General features: G+C 45.9%; 1 protein-coding gene and 3 non-coding genes across 6 annotated transcripts; all 4 read left to right on the top strand.

The window, feature by feature from the left end:
* The first annotated feature begins 226 nt into the window (after positions 1-226).
* Positions 227-16,825, top strand: RABGGTB (Rab geranylgeranyltransferase subunit beta). Of its 3 annotated transcripts, XM_028733069.2 has the most exons (10): positions 675-782; positions 1,742-1,832; positions 2,931-3,038; positions 8,616-8,813; positions 9,606-9,711; positions 10,302-10,354; positions 11,198-11,308; positions 13,104-13,229; positions 14,279-14,428; positions 15,830-16,825. In XM_028733069.2, exons 2-10 carry the CDS (start codon positions 1,818-1,820, stop codon positions 15,968-15,970), a joined length of 1,008 nt encoding a protein of 335 aa, XP_028588902.1. In that variant the 5' UTR covers positions 675-782; positions 1,742-1,817; the 3' UTR covers positions 15,971-16,825. The 3 variants fall into 3 exon arrangements, with proteins under 3 accessions (XP_028588903.1, XP_028588902.1, XP_028588901.1); XM_028733070.2 differs by lacking the exons at positions 675-782; positions 1,742-1,832 and adding an exon at positions 227-326; XM_028733068.2 differs by lacking the exon at positions 675-782 and having other exon boundaries at positions 1,593-1,832.
* LOC114600031 (small nucleolar RNA SNORD45) lies at positions 3,166-3,236 on the top strand. Its single transcript, XR_003707441.1, has one exon. It is a non-coding gene; the product is annotated as a small nucleolar RNA SNORD45 (small nucleolar RNA).
* Positions 9,342-9,427, top strand: LOC114600029 (small nucleolar RNA SNORD45). The gene has a single exon (XR_003707439.1). It is a non-coding gene; the product is annotated as a small nucleolar RNA SNORD45 (small nucleolar RNA).
* On the top strand, positions 9,862-9,944 carry LOC114600030 (small nucleolar RNA SNORD45). The gene has a single exon (XR_003707440.1). It is a non-coding gene; the product is annotated as a small nucleolar RNA SNORD45 (small nucleolar RNA).
* Positions 16,826-17,002: the final 177 nt, after the last annotated feature.

Raw genomic sequence — 17,002 nt, 5'->3', positions numbered from 1 at the left:
CAATATCTACTGCAAAAAAACAATAAATAAATATTGAAAGCAATAAAAAGAGAAGGGGAGAAAACGCTAGTTACGGTTTCCAGCGGTGAAGAAACCTATTCAGGGGAGAGAGGGGAAAGCCTTGCCATTTTAAACGGCAAAAACCCTCCCCAAGGCTTTTAATAACGTGGGCCATAAGCAGCGCCTCATACATTTACGAACGTCACTGCAGGCATCACAAGGACAGCTATACTGGGGGTCCTCGAGACGGAAATGGCGTTCTCTTCCGGCCGAGGGGGCGCGTGCGCGCTGGGCGCAGGGCTGAGTCCCGCAGATGTGCCAACATGGTGAGTAGCGAGTCGCGTTTTCCTCCCCTCCACTCTCACGCGAGGGCGGTTTCCTCTCTCCCTTCACCCCGCCACCCCAGTTCCGCGAGCTGTGAGGGGAAACGAGTCGGTCGTGCCCGAGTAGCGGACGTGCTACGTCGTGTTTTCGGTAGACGGTCTGGCGTGGGGGGGGGAGGGGGAGGTAGGATAATAAGAGCCTGCGAAGGAATAGCTGAGTCTAGTGAAAGACGGGTTGGGCGGTGATTGGCCACTCGGTCCGCCAATCAAGCGGTTGGCCCGTCTGCGGCCTAAGAGCTGGATAGGGACGTGCCCGCCCTTCAGAACCTGCGCGCGGCGCCCCCGAGGGAGAGTCACGTGGCTCTTTCAGAATCTCGCTCGCGGAGCCATGGAGGGTCGCATGCTGGCAGCCGTGCACGTGGCGTGGCCTCGCTTCGTCTTCTCTCTCTCCAAGCAAAGGTTTTTGTAATGGGATTACTAGGGATGGCCTCAAAGGGTTGCGGGAACTCTTCCCTTGATCGCTGGCGGTAAAGGGCTGTGCGGGTTGCAGGCACGAGGGCTGCGGGTTCGGCCGCCATAGTAAAACATCGCCTCGCCCTTTGCTTAAGAAGCGAATAACTGCACCAAGTGGTGCTTTTCTTTTTTAATGTAGAATTGCTCTTTATTTTAAAGCGGCATATTACGCAGCATAAGATTGCAATGTAACCAAAGGCACGTAATTTTAAGCAACAGAATTGGGGGGGGGGTTATTAGTTGCTAAAAATAGGCAGCGTGAATTTTGGAAGGCTATCTCAAAGCTGTTTGTTAGCATTTGAGAGCGAATGTCTTCTTCAGTATGGCTGTGGTAGGATTTCCTGGAACTGTTAAATAAATCAAGATTGTAGTTTTAAGCTGTACTTTATTATTTAATGCTTATAAAGTGCCTTAACTTTTTCTGAGAGACTAGATACAGTAAAAGAATGCCCTTGCCCACAAGCACATGCTCTAATCTAATAGACATGATAGAGAAGAGCATTGGGAAGAAAATGGAAAGAAAGCTTGGGGGAAAGTGGCTGATAGACAGAGCCTGGTTGACCAAAACGTTCTTCTGGGAACTGGGTATAACCTCTCAGTGGCCCTTGGTCTCCTGGATCTTGGTAGAGGCCAGAGTGCTGCCTTTCAACTCTAGTCCTAGATGACTGGTGCAGACTGGCTTTTTTCTGGTAGGCTGTTTTGCAAAGCTGTTTTGGCCTAGATGAGAGTAACATATTCTTTTTTCACTGCTTTAGCAGATCCACAAGCTACCAGTCCCAAAGTATATATGAACTGCTACCACCTCCTTTCCTAAACCCACCCCACCCTGAAGCCACATGGCTTCTTTGTTCTCACATAAGTGGAATGCTTCATGGATGCGTGAAATGCTCTGTGTTGGATTCCAGAGTTCCTTAAAACAACAATAAAGGGAATGGCATCTGAGAGGACTTTTGGAGACCCAAAACCTTATAGATTTGGTTTATGTTTATAGATCAGGTATATGTTTCAATTTTACATTGCCCATTTAATTAGCGTAAATTCTTTTTCAGCTCCTCATTAAACTTGTAAGCTTTTTGCAATTATTTTCAAATGTTTTCAGGGTCTTACTCTTCTGTATCTTTATTTTCTTCTTTCTTTACACGCCCCTTCCATCTACTTTGTTCTTTTGGGAAAATTTGTCTTTTTAAGGTTTTGCATAGTTTGTAGCGATTTTTGATGTTGTATAAATAAAAGTGGATGCCTTGTTCTAAATATATATATATTGGTTAGTACAAAGAAATACAAAGTCTGACTTTGCATATGTTTGTACAGTGGTGCCTCGCAAGACGAAATTAATCCGTTCCGCGAGTCTCTTCGTCTTGCGAAGCATGGCTAATAGCGGCTTAGCGGCTATTAACGGCTTAGCGGCTTTAAGAAAAAGGAAATGAACTCGCAAGACGTTTCCTCTTGTGAAGCAAGCCCATAGGGAAATTCGTCTTGCGGAATGACTCAAAAAACGGAAAACCCTTTCGTCTAGCGAGTTATTCGTCTTGCGGGGCACCACTGTAGTTGCCAAATTCTCCATGTTGTGTAAGCATGATAGAGGTGAATGTACATTGCCTATGAGTCAGCACTTTGGTATTATTGCTGGATTTCACGTTTCTAATTTATGTTGGGGAACATGTAGTCAAGAAGATGTAACACAGGGTAATCACCTGCTCCTAGAATTAGAAATTAGAATAGCTTTTGCTAAATACTCCCCATTCTTTTTTTATTCTGCCTATACTAAGCATTAATTATGAGAATTCATTTTATTTATGATATATACAGTGCTATTTTTCTAGAAAAGTGCCAGAACATCACTTGGAAAATCTGTTTGAGAGGCATAAATGCTTACATAGTGTACTGAAACCTTTATAGCCAATTGCGTAGGTACAGTAGCATTTCTTTACAACAAAACCAAAGAAACAAACTATATGAAGGATCTTGATAAATTCCTGAAGTGTATGTACACATCAGTTTTGCCATTTGTTTAATTCGTTTTATGTCTGACATGTTACATGCAATCACATTTAGGGGGAAATGTGAAAATAATTTTACCATATTATTTTTAAGGGAACGCCACAAAAAGATGTCATAATAAAAAATGATGCACCAACTTCATTATTATTAGAAAAACATGCGGACTACATAGCAGCTTATGGAACAAAGAAAGATGATTATGTGAGTACCGTAATATAAGCTTGGTAGCATTTTTAATTCTTTTATTACAGTATAGTTCATATGACTATTAATATATTGAGTAAAAGAGTAGGTTTATTTGTGACATAAGGTGCAAATGGTTTCTCTAGGTCGGTGATGTAACCTGGCATGTATTATCTGACTACAAAGTTGAAGATATACTTATTGATCTGAGACCTAAGAAACGTTTATTTAAGTTGATTATTGAATGTGAAAAAAATGTATTGCACTTGTGCTGAATCTGGCAAACTTATACATGTCTACAAAGAAGTAAACCCCCCTTAGTTCAATGAGACTGACTCCTTGGTAAGTGTTTATAGGAAGGCAGCTACAGTGGATTATATATTCTGTGGTGTAGTTTGCATAAAACAGTACCGTATTTTTCGTTCTATAGGACGCACTTTTTCCCCTCCAAAAATTAAGGGGAAATGTGTGTGCGTCCTATAGAGCGAATGCAGGCTGCGCCGCTAAGCCCAAAGCCAGAACAGGGAGACGGAGCACTGCGGAGCGCTCCGTCTCACTGTTTTAGCTTGGGGACAGCTGCGCGCACAGCCTCTCCAGGGCAGCGGGGTGCCTTCACCCCGCTGTCCTGCAGAAGCTAGCAAGGCTGTTCCCAAGCCAGAACAGCGAGGCGGAGGGCTCCATCTCGCTGTTCTAGCTTGGGGATTTCTGCGCGCACAGCTTCTCCAGGGCAGCGGGGTGCCTTCACCCCGCTGTCCTGCAGAAGCTAGCAAGGCTGTTCCCAAGCCAGAACAGCGAGGCAGAGGGCTCCGTCTCGCTGTTCCAGCTTGGGGACGGCTGCGCGCAGAGCGTCTCCAGGGCAGCGGGGTGCCTTCACCCCGCTGTCCTGCAGAAGCTAGCAAGGCTGTTCCCAAGCCAGAACAGCGAGGCAGAGGGCTCCGTCTCACTGTTTTAGCTTGGGGACAGCTGCGCGCAGAGCGTCTCCAGGGCAGCGGGGTGCCTTCACCCCGCTGTCCTGCAGAAGCTAGCAAGGCTGTTCCCAAGCCAGAACAGCGAGGCAGAGGGCTCCGTCTCGCTGTTCCAGCTTGGGGACGGCTGCGCGCAGAGCGTCTCCAGGGCAGCGGGGTGCCTTCACCCCGCTGTCCTGCAGAAGCTGCAAGGCTGTTCCGAAGCCAGAACAGCGAGGCGCAGGGCTCCGTCTCGCTGTTCCAGCTTGGATACGGCTGCGCGCAGAGCGTCTCCAGGGCAGCGGGGTGCCTTCACCCCGCTGTCCTGCAGAAGCTAGCAAGGCTGTTCCCAAGCCAGAACAGCGAGGCAGAGGGCTCCGTCTCGCTGTTCCAGCTTGGGGACGGCTGCGCGCAGAGCGTCTCCAGGGCAGCGGGGTGACTTCACCCCGCTGTCCTGCAGAAGCTGCAAGGCTGTTCCGAAGCCAGAACAGCGAGGCGCAGGGCTCCGTCTCGCTGTTCCAGCTTGGATACGGCTGCGCGCAGAGCGTCTCCAGGGCAGCGGGGTGCCTTCACCCCGCTGTCCTGCAGAAGCTAGCAAGGCTGTTCCCAAGCCAGAACAGCGAGGCAGAGGGCTCCGTCTCGCTGTTCCAGCTTGGGGACGGCTGCGCGCAGAGCGTCTCCAGGGCAGCGGGATGCCTTCACCCCGCTGTCCTGCAGAAGCTGCAAGGCTGTTCCGAAGCCAGAACAGCGAGGCGCAGGGCTCCGTCTCGCTGTTCCAGCTTGGATACGGCTGCGCGCAGAGCGTCTCCAGGGCAGCGGGGTGCCTTCACCCCGCTGTCCTGCAGAAGCTAGCAAGGCTGTTCCCAAGCCAGAACAGCGAGGCAGAGGGCTCCGTCTCGCTGTTCCAGCTTGGGGACGGCTGCGCGCAGACCGTCTCCAGGGCAGCGGGATGCCTTCACCCCGCTGTCCTGCAGAAGCTAGCAAGGCTGTTCCCAAGCCAGAACAGCGAGGCAGAGGGCTCCGTCTCGCTGTTCCAGCTTGGGGACGGCTGCGCGCAGAGCGTCTCCAGGGCAGCGGGGTGCCTTCACCCCGCTGTCCTGCAGAAGCTAGCAAGGCTGTTCCCAAGCCAGAACAGCGAGGCGGAGGGCTCCGTCTCGCTGTTCCAGCTTGGGGACGGCTGCGCGCAGAGCGTCTCCAGGGCAGCGGGGTGCCTTCACCCCGCTGTCCTGCAGAAGCTGCAAGGCTGTTCCGAAGCCAGAACAGCGAGGCGGAGGGCTCCGTCTCGCTGTTCCAGCTTGGGGACGGCTGCGCGCAGAGCGTCTCCAGGGCAGCGGGGTGCCTTCACCCCGCTGTCCTGCAGAAGCTGCAAGGCTGTTCCGAAGCCAGAACAGCGAGGCGCAGGGCTCCGTCTCGCTGTTCCAGCTTGGGGACGGCTGCGCGCAGAGCGTCTCCAGGGCAGCGGGGTGCCTTCACCCCGCTGTCCTGCAGAAGCTAGCAAGGCTGTTCCCAAGCCAGAACAGCGAGGCAGAGGGCTCCGTCTCGCTGTTCTAGCTTGGGGATTTCTGCGCGCACAGCTTCTCCAGGGCAGCGGGGTGCCTTCACCCCGCTGTCCTGCAGAAGCTAGCAAGGCTGTTCCCAAGCCAGAACAGCGAGGCAGAGGGCTCCGTCTCGCTGTTCCAGCTTGGGGACGGCTGCGCGCAGAGCGTCTCCAGGGCAGCGGGGTGCCTTCACCCCGCTGTCCTGCAGAAGCTAGCAAGGCTGTTCCCAAGCCAGAACAGCGAGGCAGAGGGCTCCGTCTCACTGTTTTAGCTTGGGGACAGCTGCGCGCAGAGCGTCTCCAGGGCAGCGGGGTGCCTTCACCCCGCTGTCCTGCAGAAGCTAGCAAGGCTGTTCCCAAGCCAGAACAGCGAGGCAGAGGGCTCCGTCTCGCTGTTCCAGCTTGGGGACGGCTGCGCGCAGAGCGTCTCCAGGGCAGCGGGGTGCCTTCACCCCGCTGTCCTGCAGAAGCTGCAAGGCTGTTCCGAAGCCAGAACAGCGAGGCGCAGGGCTCCGTCTCGCTGTTCCAGCTTGGATACGGCTGCGCGCAGAGCGTCTCCAGGGCAGCGGGGTGCCTTCACCCCGCTGTCCTGCAGAAGCTAGCAAGGCTGTTCCCAAGCCAGAACAGCGAGGCAGAGGGCTCCGTCTCGCTGTTCCAGCTTGGGGACGGCTGCGCGCAGAGCGTCTCCAGGGCAGCGGGGTGACTTCACCCCGCTGTCCTGCAGAAGCTGCAAGGCTGTTCCGAAGCCAGAACAGCGAGGCGCAGGGCTCCGTCTCGCTGTTCCAGCTTGGATACGGCTGCGCGCAGAGCGTCTCCAGGGCAGCGGGGTGCCTTCACCCCGCTGTCCTGCAGAAGCTAGCAAGGCTGTTCCCAAGCCAGAACAGCGAGGCAGAGGGCTCCGTCTCGCTGTTCCAGCTTGGGGACGGCTGCGCGCAGAGCGTCTCCAGGGCAGCGGGATGCCTTCACCCCGCTGTCCTGCAGAAGCTGCAAGGCTGTTCCGAAGCCAGAACAGCGAGGCGCAGGGCTCCGTCTCGCTGTTCCAGCTTGGATACGGCTGCGCGCAGAGCGTCTCCAGGGCAGCGGGGTGCCTTCACCCCGCTGTCCTGCAGAAGCTAGCAAGGCTGTTCCCAAGCCAGAACAGCGAGGCAGAGGGCTCCGTCTCGCTGTTCCAGCTTGGGGACGGCTGCGCGCAGACCGTCTCCAGGGCAGCGGGATGCCTTCACCCCGCTGTCCTGCAGAAGCTAGCAAGGCTGTTCCCAAGCCAGAACAGCGAGGCAGAGGGCTCCGTCTCGCTGTTCCAGCTTGGGGACGGCTGCGCGCAGAGCGTCTCCAGGGCAGCGGGGTGCCTTCACCCCGCTGTCCTGCAGAAGCTAGCAAGGCTGTTCCCAAGCCAGAACAGCGAGGCGGAGGGCTCCGTCTCGCTGTTCCAGCTTGGGGACGGCTGCGCGCAGAGCGTCTCCAGGGCAGCGGGGTGCCTTCACCCCGCTGTCCTGCAGAAGCTGCAAGGCTGTTCCGAAGCCAGAACAGCGAGGCGCAGGGCTCCGTCTCGCTGTTCCAGCTTGGGGACGGCTGCGCGCAGAGCGTCTCCAGGGCAGCGGGGTGCCTTCACCCCGCTGTCCTGCAGAAGCTAGCAAGGCTGTTCCCAAGCCAGAACAGCGAGGCAGAGGGCTCCGTCTCGCTGTTCCAGCTTGGGGACGGCGGCGCGCAGAGCGTCTCCAGGGCAGCGGGGTGCCTTCACCCCGCTGTCCTGCAGAAGCTGCAAGGCTGTTCCGAAGCCAGAACAGCGAGGCGCAGGGCTCCGTCTCGCTGTTCCAGCTTGGATACGGCTGCGCGCAGAGCGTCTCCAGGGCAGCGGGGTGCAGAAGCTAGCAAGGCTGTTCCCAAGCCAGAACAGCGAGGCGGAGGGCTCCGTCTCGCTGTTTTAGCTTGGGGATGGCTGTGCGCACAGCCTCTCCAGGGCAGCGGGCGCTGCGCTCCAAAGGCTTCAGGGATCTTTGAGGCTGGTGGTGGGGGAAAGCAGCGCTTCCCCCTACCACCAGCCCCACAAGCCTGGGTGAATGTACCTTGAACGCACCTTGTTTTAGAGGTGGAGAACAAGAAAAAAAATTTTTTCCCTGTTCTTCCCCTCCTGTGGTCCGGTGCGTCCTATGGTCCGGTGCGTCCAATGGAGCGAAAAATACGGTAAATCAGAATTAAGCAAACTGGCTTACTGGGAATGAGCAAGTGTGCTTGTGCATACTGTTCAAATTGTGTCTGCCCACCACATTTTGCTTTACCATGAGGAAATGAGTGTAGGCATTGCATGCAAACCTAGCATCCATAGTCTGTTTCCCTCCAAACAGACCACAAGAACAAGATGAGAACAAACCATAGTTTACAATTTTGTGCACACCAAGCCAGTAAATATTTAGGCAGCTATTCTGAAACCTCCTCTTGTTGGAATTTAAGCAAATATTAAGAGCCAAGTTCACAGTATTATTTTATAAATTGTTCTAATCTTGATATGAATCTGTTGTAATGATTGAAAGCCTCTCAAGGGAGAACCTTGTTAAATTGATCGTAGTGCAACTATCCAGTGTCCTATCTGCAAACATTAGCATGAAGGGCAACTTGGTTTTTTTTATTCAAGTTGGAGATAGGAGAGAGTTGAGGCCTTTTAAGTGATTGGAAAAATTTGAGCAATAAATGTGCAGTAAGTACTTCTGTGTTATGTAGCATCCATATTTCTTTTGCTGCTGCAGAGGTTGAAAGCTGTTGTATTGTGCTTTGACACTCAAAGCAATTTATAGATCAAAACATTTATAAGCACTTCACTTAAAAATATTTAGTTCTTAGAACTAAGTACACATCTCCCTTGATTTTAAAATGGTCATTTACAAATATGAGCCATAAACAGATATAGGGAGCCTTCTCTAGCAAGGCCTTGTGCTGGATTGGTGCTAAAAGTGAGTATAAAAATAAGGGGCAATTTAAAACTGGCCGTTTAAAACTGTTTTTAAAGGGAATGAAATCAAGCAGCTTGGTGTTTGGGCGATTTCTGAAACTACTAAATGGGAAGTTACGTCAGTTTTATACTATATCACTTTAGGAACTAATCCGTTATACTTTTTTTAGGAATACTGTATGTCAGAATATTTGCGAATGAGTGGTGTCTATTGGGGACTGACTGTGATGGATCTCATGGGGCAGCTGCATCGGATGAGCAAAGAAGAAATTCTGGCATTTATCAAATCATGCCAGCGTGAATGTGGTGGCATAAGTGCCAGTATAGGTCATGATCCTCACCTATTATACACACTTAGCGCTGTCCAGGTAAGCTCATGAGTAATAGTATTGGTTTAGTGAATTAATTTATCTTTACTAATGGTGAACTTTCTGAGGCTATAATATTGATTACCGTATTTTTTGCTCTATAAGACTCACTTTTTCCCTCCCAAAAAGTAAGGGGAAATGTTTGTGCGTCTTATGGAGTGAATACAGGTTGCACAGCTATCCCAGAAGCCAGAACATCAAGAGGGATTGCTGCTTTCACTTGTTTTCCTCCTCCAAAAACTGGGTGCGTCTTATGGTCCGGTGCGTCTTATAGAGCGAAAAATACGGTATATTGTAGGAAAATTAAATAATACCAGTGTGGGTACATCCTGTTTTGGAGATGCAACTTAATTACTTGAGGTTTCTTTTGGTGAAGCTTCATCTGTAGCTGGCTAAAAAGCAATGTTATCGCAGGCCTTTTCTACAAATACTGAAACACTTGTTTCAGCTTGAAGGCCAGAAATTAGGATGGGTAGTGGGCACAGTTTGACACATTTTGTGCAATAAAAGCATGAACATGGCTGCTTGGGTCAGTGATGAGATTTGACATGTTTATCTGAATCTAAAGTTGATGTGGTTTTTAACACATAGCTCTAGAATTACTCTGAGACCTGAGAATATTTCATGAAAATAGGGGAAGAATGCATCACCGAAGGGAAAACAATGTAGCAATAAAAAGTTAATTCTTTTCATGATGTTTGGGGTGGAGTTTGAAATATGCAAATATTTGAAAACAATTTGAAGTAGTTCTGAAATACACCAACATTTAATTTGATTGGTTTTGTTTTTCAGATTCTAACTCTCTATGACAGTCTCCAGGTTGTTAATGTAAATAAAATTGTTGATTATGTAAAGAACCTACAGAAAGAGGATGGATCGTTTGCTGGAGACATATGGGGTAACATTTTCTAACTTGCATTATTGGATGCAAAGCGCCATGTTTGGCTTTCCTTTTGTGTTGTGCACAATCCTCGGTGTGAAAGTTCAGTTTTAGAGGGGTTGTCAATCGTATTCCCATATCCATTTTTACTGATTCAGTAGCTTCTCAGATCTGTGATGATTTTTTGTATATATCTGACAATAAAGTTGATGTCTGTCACCATTTTAGCTCTAGAATTACTCTGAGATCTGAGAATAATATTGTTGCACCTTTAATGCTTTTAAGATCCCATAATTTTCACCTTATTGTTTTATCTACAAGCAGATCAAGCTAGTACTTTACTAGTACTAGTGTTTAAGAAAGTGCTGATGTGCTTATTGAATGGCTTTACAATGAAAATAACTTGGGAGGTTACTCCAATTCACTACAGAATTGTTTTTGTGATGCTGCATAGCAAATACTTAATGAAAGTAATCTTTGGGGGGAATTGGAAAATAGGAACAAGGGAATAATTCCATTTAAAATGCTTTTTTTTGCATCTTTTTGTTTATTGAATTATTGCTTAAATGCTTTGTCAAGATGAAAACTTAGTTTATTTCTTCCTGCAGGAGAAATAGACACGAGGTTTTCCTTCTGTGCTGTTGCAACGTTGGCTCTCTTGGTGAGTCCTTTCATCAGTGGCAGTCGTGATTTTGAAATACATGTTTAAATTACAGTGGGCAAAGAAGACTTTCAAATAAACTGTATTTCCTTTAGGAGGTAAGAAGTTCTCCACCATATCACAAGCAAGCTAGCAACTTGAAGTACTTCCAGAGTTGCAAACGGCAGCAAGTACTCATGACATGTTAGTTGTTCTGTACTGGCCAAGTCATGTGGTTATATTGGAGAGGAGGTTAGAAGAGCATCCATAGGCATTATGTGGAAAGGCAAAAGCAAAGTTTTTTAATAAATGGTACAGCATCACATTTTGATATTTTCTATCCCAAAAACCCTAATATACAAGGTCTAAAGAGTGCAGTATTCTGGTATCCTCCTTATTTTGCTCATCTAAAGTGTACTTAGGATAGCACTGTTCCAGCTTTTGTGTGCTGCGGTTCATATATGAGAGACAGGTTTTCTGTTAAAAGAAGAATTTGGTAAATAACAGAGTACTGTGCTATAGAAATATATTACATGATCTTTGTCATATTTGTCTCCCTTGTCATATGTTGTGAAAGGAAGCTTTCCCCCCCCCCCCCCCAGTGGTAAGGAGCTGTAGGCAGGGATAAGTTTGGGATACTTGCTTGTCTACTGACCTGTAGAGAACAAATGAATCTCAGGTTCATCTGCCAATTTTCTAAGAAACGTTCCCCCCCCCCCCCATATGCCATTCAAGTGAAAATTGCAGACATTAACGACTTTCACACAGAAGTATATTGCAGGGACAGCGCTAGTATGTTTGGAGTTGAATATCCTTGGTATTAAAATGGAGGAAACACATTACAAGGATTTTACTGCCTTTCAGGGGAAACTGGATGCAATTGATGTGGACAAAGCAGTAGAATTTGTGTTGTCCTGTATGAACTTTGATGGAGGATTTGGTTGTAGACCAGGATCTGAATCTCATGCAGGACAGGTAAGTAGTTCTGTTTCTTAAATAAACCTTGCAAGGGATTATTGATGCCTGTTGACACCAATTAACATACTAACCTATTTCTGTTCAGTTTAGTTACTGTAAATTCCGGCGTATAAGGCGACTTTTTAACCCTGAAAAAGAGGTTAAAAAGTGGGGGTTGCCTTATACACCGGATATTTGCTCCCGCTGCTGCGGCAGCAGCTCCAAAGCAGCCGCAGCAGCGGCGAGCCCCACTTCGCACCGGGAGATTGCTGCCTGGCGCGGAGCCTGTTCACTGCTGCTTCGGAAGCAGCAACAGGGGCGGCGGGCTGCGCTCCGCGCCGGGCAGCTTTCTCCCAGTGCGGAGCCTGCCCCGTGCACTGCTTCAGAAGCAGGAGGAGGGGCTGCGGGCTCCGCTCCATGCCGGGTGGTCTCCCGGTGCAGAGCTGCCCAGCGTATTAGGCAACTGGGCTTATAAGACGAACCCTCAAATTGCAGCTGCCAATTTGGGGGGTCGTCTTAATACGCCCAGTCTCCTAATACGCCGGAATCTATGGTATTTTAACTCAAGTATTTATCAGCTTCACAAACGTCAGATATGCAGACCTTTAAGATGTCCTAAATTCTGTATAATGTAATGCAAAAGGCAACTATTTCCCCCAAATATGCCTTGAAATAGGACAGTTTGCAAATGTTGCACTTCATGGGATGGAGGAAGGAAGGGCGTGATTTGTAGAGATGTCTATCCTGGTTCCCGTGGTACTAAATATTTCTATTATTTATTTGGATTGAGGCTAGGAACTGGAGTCTGAAATAGGAAAACTGAACCTCAGTTAGGTGTCCAGTATTAAAATAGAGCAGCTTATGTATTTTTATATTCAGCTTTAAAAACAAAAGTAATTGTAATAAAACTAAAGTATTAAGCTGGAGGAGGAACTCTAATTAGGATCTTACCTACTTTATCTTTGGAGGTCCCATAGTGACATCTGATTGGCAAGTAAGACGCCTCTATACATAAGGTGGTGTGCATAGAGCCTCAGAGTAACCCATCCTTCCATGTTCAAAACTAACGGCACAGAACCACCTGTTGGTGCTGCAGTGGTGTTTGTACCCTCATGCTAAATTCTGTATTTGTAGGTATGGGCATCAATGTGGATGAGCACAATGGCTGTGTTTGCATGTAACACTAAACATATATTGGTGTTAAAAGGGTAAGCCTCAGTTCTTTCACTTTCCCATTCTTCTGGCACTGCCACAAGTCAGGTGGATGTTTGGAAGCATTCACTTCCATTTACTGCAGCTTTTTGTGACATTCAAATCTAAGCAAATTGTTTAGTGACCTTAGTCTGTTTGAAATTGGTTTATGAAACTAGCTTTTTTTACCAACTTCAGTTATATTAAGCACAGTTGTTGTTTTTCTAACGTAATGCTAAACTGCTTAACCTAAAAGATGCAGAAGCTTCTGATCTCCAAGTGGCAATTCCAAAGGACGGGGTGAAGGAGAGAGTGCTTGAGCTCAAAACTAGTTGTGGATTGTCCTTATCAAACTAAGCCATGGTTTAAAGTTGCATGCAGACTGGTCCATTATCTTGCTGTATGCTACACATTTCTACATGTGTCTCAAATGAGGAGTTATGTAAGTTAAATCAGCCTCTAAATAATTTTGATTTAAAATTTTATTAATAGAAGATGCTGACTAATTTCTTATGTAAACATTTTTGCACAATTGGTTGGAATTCTACATTGTAATCTTCCTTTGTTTCACCTGAGTAGCTATATTTTTAAATAGACATGAACTTTATATCTGTAATTTTAGATCTATTGTTGCACAGGATTCCTAGCCATAACTGGCCAGTTACACCAAATAAACGCTGATCTGCTAGGCTGGTGGCTTTGTGAACGCCAGTTGCCATCTGGTGGCCTTAATGGAAGGCCAGAGAAGGTATTAAGTTACATTTTATATTTTAAATACTGTATAGATGGAGAGGCCTGTGGTGGGGGAGTAGAACTAGTAGTCCATAAGTAGATTTCCTAAAGAGTGATTTTGGTAAATATATTACGACTATTTTAACTTTGATTATAGTCTGTAGAATTGGATTGCTCTTTCATAATCTTAATATGCACAGTTGAAAAAAGATACAACAATTAAGCAAAAGTTAGCTCGCAGCAGGTAAATACACTGAAAGACAGTTAATGTGTCTATTATATTTAGGATCAGGTTTGGCAAACTTGGTGCTTCACGCACATAAACAATTCTGTCACAGCACTAAAATAAAAAGTATTTGGAGCTATGGGCCCCGCTGTTTTGATTGGGTTATGATTAAGAACCTTAGTCTTTCTCACTTCTAGCAATTTACTGTTTGATGCGAGCTTATGGAGGCAAGCCACTCAAAAAGTCCTTGTTTGCACCACTGCTTTAGGCAACCATTGTGAAATGTTTCTAGTTCTAGTAGAAAATAGGATGTCAAAGTATTTCACATTTTTTTAAGGGTATGACATGACATCAGGATTTGAGTATTGTTTTTTTATATATATCTTTAGTCCATTATCTTTGTTTAATTAGGAAAATAAGCATAGCCCATTGTATCTTAGGATGGTTTAAATTTAGCTGTGCACATGTTCAGTGGAAGGACAGAATCAAAAAGAAAACTGGTTGTAATTCTACTGAAACGGAATAGACTTCCTGAAAGATATGATGTGGGTTTTATCCCACTAAGTCACACTCGTGAGTAGATTCATCAACATGTTTAGCATTTGCATATTACAACATTCGTCTTAATACTTTAAAATTGTAAATCACTATGACTGTCTTGGCAGAAAGGTGGTATACAAATGCAATAAATAAAGTTAAATATATTAATTTCAATCTGTCTACACAACAACCCTATGTGTCTTTATGTGGTTGTTTCTCACTACATTCAACAGTTAACCCGATCTTGAGATTATAATTGCAATTGACCTAACCTATATTGCCATTATTATATTTGCTAGTTACCGGATGTATGCTATTCATGGTGGGTATTGGCATCCCTGAAGATTATTGGCAGGTTGCACTGGATTGACCGAGAGAAATTGCGCAGTTTTATCTTGGCTTGCCAGGATGAGGAGACCGGAGGATTTGCTGACAGGCCAGGAGATATGGCAAGTTACTAATCTTCAATACTTTTTATTTAACTAAACCAGGGTTTGCGAACATTTTTCAGCTGGTGGACAGAACTTGAATTTTTGAGGGAGTGCTGGGGGTACCATCTCCTTTTGTCACCTCTAAGGTGCGCGCTCTCTCACAGATACACAGCAAAGGAGTGTGTGCATGTGTACTTTGATTTTACTGAATCAGAAGATTGATTGATATGCAATCTTAAACCTTGAAAAACACACACTTGGAAGAAAAAGTAGAAAAGAGTGTCACTCTCCTAACTTCATCTTGATGTACCTTTCAAGGAATAAAAATAGCCACCCTCACGAGCAGGGGGCAATGTGGGGGGGGGAGGCAGAACTTGGATGTTTTGTGGGTATCAAGGAAAGGCCTCAGAGGTACTATTAAACTGCAATAGTACCTTGGTTTTAAAACAGAATGCATTCTGGAAGTCCGTTCAACTTCTGAAATGTTCGGAATCCAAGGCATGGCTCCCGATTGCGCAGGTGCACCAGAAGCCATAGCTGAAGCTGCGTCAGATATTCGGCTTCCAAAAGAACGTTCGAAACCCGGAATGCTCACTTCCGGGTTTCGATCGTTCAGGAGCCAAAACATACGAAAACCAAGGTACAGGTGTCATGATGTATGTTTGACAATTCTAAACTAATAACGCAAAATTTGAGGATCTTTAAAAGGAGCCATACTCTACAAAAACAGGTGTAGTGGTTCTGGATCACTCAAGAAGATAAGGCAACTGATATAATTTCATAACAGAAGTTGAGCTGATTTAGGCCCAGGCCCAGGTGATATTTAATAGATTACTGCTTTTTTTGGGGGGGGGGGAGTGTTCTGTATAGGATATAGCTAATCAAATATATTCAAAATATTGGGGCTGTAAGTTGATATCCAAAAGGCTTCATGCACCTTACATGGATACTTTTTAGCTCCTCCCTCTGTCAGTCTCTTGGAGCTCTATAATCATCTCATCTAAAGGCCACAGGATCCTCTGGAATGAAACCCTGTACAAGGGTTGTCACTAGAAGGTGTTTCATTCTTGAGTATGCATGGGCATCTTGCTACAGAGGAAGTGCTTTCCCTGTCTCTTCTGCCATAGAGCCTTTTAGACGGTTCTTGATAAGCATGTGTCAATTAAGTGAAGCAACAGAGTTATTGGAATTTTTGGCTGGCTTCTAGGCTATTGCAATCTGGGTATCAGTTGCCTATATATTCAAACAGTTAACTTTAATCTCACAGTTTATTTGGAATTTGAGAGAAGTTAGACAATAAAATACCTTATTGCAGCTTTCTGCCTTATTTAAATCTTCAAATCTATTAATGCACACCCACTAACCTTTTAAAAGTGTGAAACTATGTAAAAACCTCCTTGTGTATTTAATATGTTGTAGGTGGATCCATTCCATACCTTGTTTGGAATTGCTGGACTATCATTACTGGGAGAAGAACAAATTAAGCCTGTGAATCCTGTGTTTTGTATGCCTGAAGAGGTTCTTCAAAGAATAAATGTACAGCCAGAACTTGTAAGCTAGGTTTTGATGTGCACAATTTTGCCATACTCAGCTGCTTTGAATTTTCTGTCAAAAGACATTTCTAAATGTGTTTACATGATAAATTACCACTTTACTGTAAGCACTGTCATTTTGTATCTGGATTGTATCTAAAGTAAATAAACTGAGTGTTACATGTGCTTGAGGTTCTCAATAACAGATGTAGACATAATGTTTAAATGTATATGTTTGCCTCCGGGCTCCATTCCAGTCATGCTACTTTGAAATATACTGTACTAGACACAATAGAAGAATACTTGAATTGTGTGACTTGATATTTATGACACAATCATTCACTCATCTTGGTGACAGCATGTACTGGACAGTGAATTGTCCTAAGCACTGTTTCTATCGAAAGAAATTGACTTGCTAATGCCAGTGACACTTTATGCACTTGAGTTCCTGTTTAGGATCTGACTGCTACACTTTTTTATCCAATTTCAATCACATGTTCTAGTTTTACATAACTAGAAATTTTATGGTACTTGGACAACTGCTTTCTACTAGTGACATTCAGTGAAGATTAATTACCATTAACTTGTTTTGAACTAATGGCCTTGCTGAATTTTAGAATTTGTTCCTTTGCTCTAATGTATTTATTGTAACTGTGGCTTGAAGCCCAGTTTCAGTAGCACTTCAAATGGTTGTATATAGTCAAGAATAAAGCTATAGAAGAATATTACTTTCTGCAGGATGAATTATCTGCTTCCACTGGAACTCTAGAAGTGCTTCCATTTCACATTTGTCACATTTGTGCATTTGTAACTTGGCTGAAATCTTCTGAGTATGAAATGGGATTCTGCTTCAAATAAATTAAAGCTAATTATGAAGACACGACTTGAAGTACTAATGGTCCATTGGAGACAGTGTTGTTTGTACTTTTCTTGTTGACAAGTCATTTTGTGAAAAATTGGTTTCTGACTGGTTACGGCATTTGGGGCTTTCTGCTTAAGAAAAAGTAAGCAAGGGAGGCCATTGATGGAAGTGTACAAAATTATGCATTTTGTGAAGAAA

Source organism: Podarcis muralis, chromosome 5 (genome assembly GCF_964188315.1).
Source record: "Podarcis muralis chromosome 5, rPodMur119.hap1.1, whole genome shotgun sequence".
Lineage (NCBI taxonomy): Eukaryota > Metazoa > Chordata > Lepidosauria > Squamata > Lacertidae > Podarcis > Podarcis muralis.
This window is presented reverse-complemented; position numbering and strand designations above follow the sequence as displayed.

What these genes read in the sequence shown, in the direction of transcription:
- RABGGTB (XM_028733069.2), top strand. An exon ending in GTTTGCTGGAGACATATGGG is followed by an intron (nt 9,712 to 10,301) that starts GTAACATTTTCT and finishes TTCTTCCTGCAG; the next exon opens with GAGAAATAGACACGAGGTTT. An exon ending in TTGCAACGTTGGCTCTCTTG is followed by an intron (nt 10,355 to 11,197) that starts GTGAGTCCTTTC and finishes ACTGCCTTTCAG; the next exon opens with GGGAAACTGGATGCAATTGA.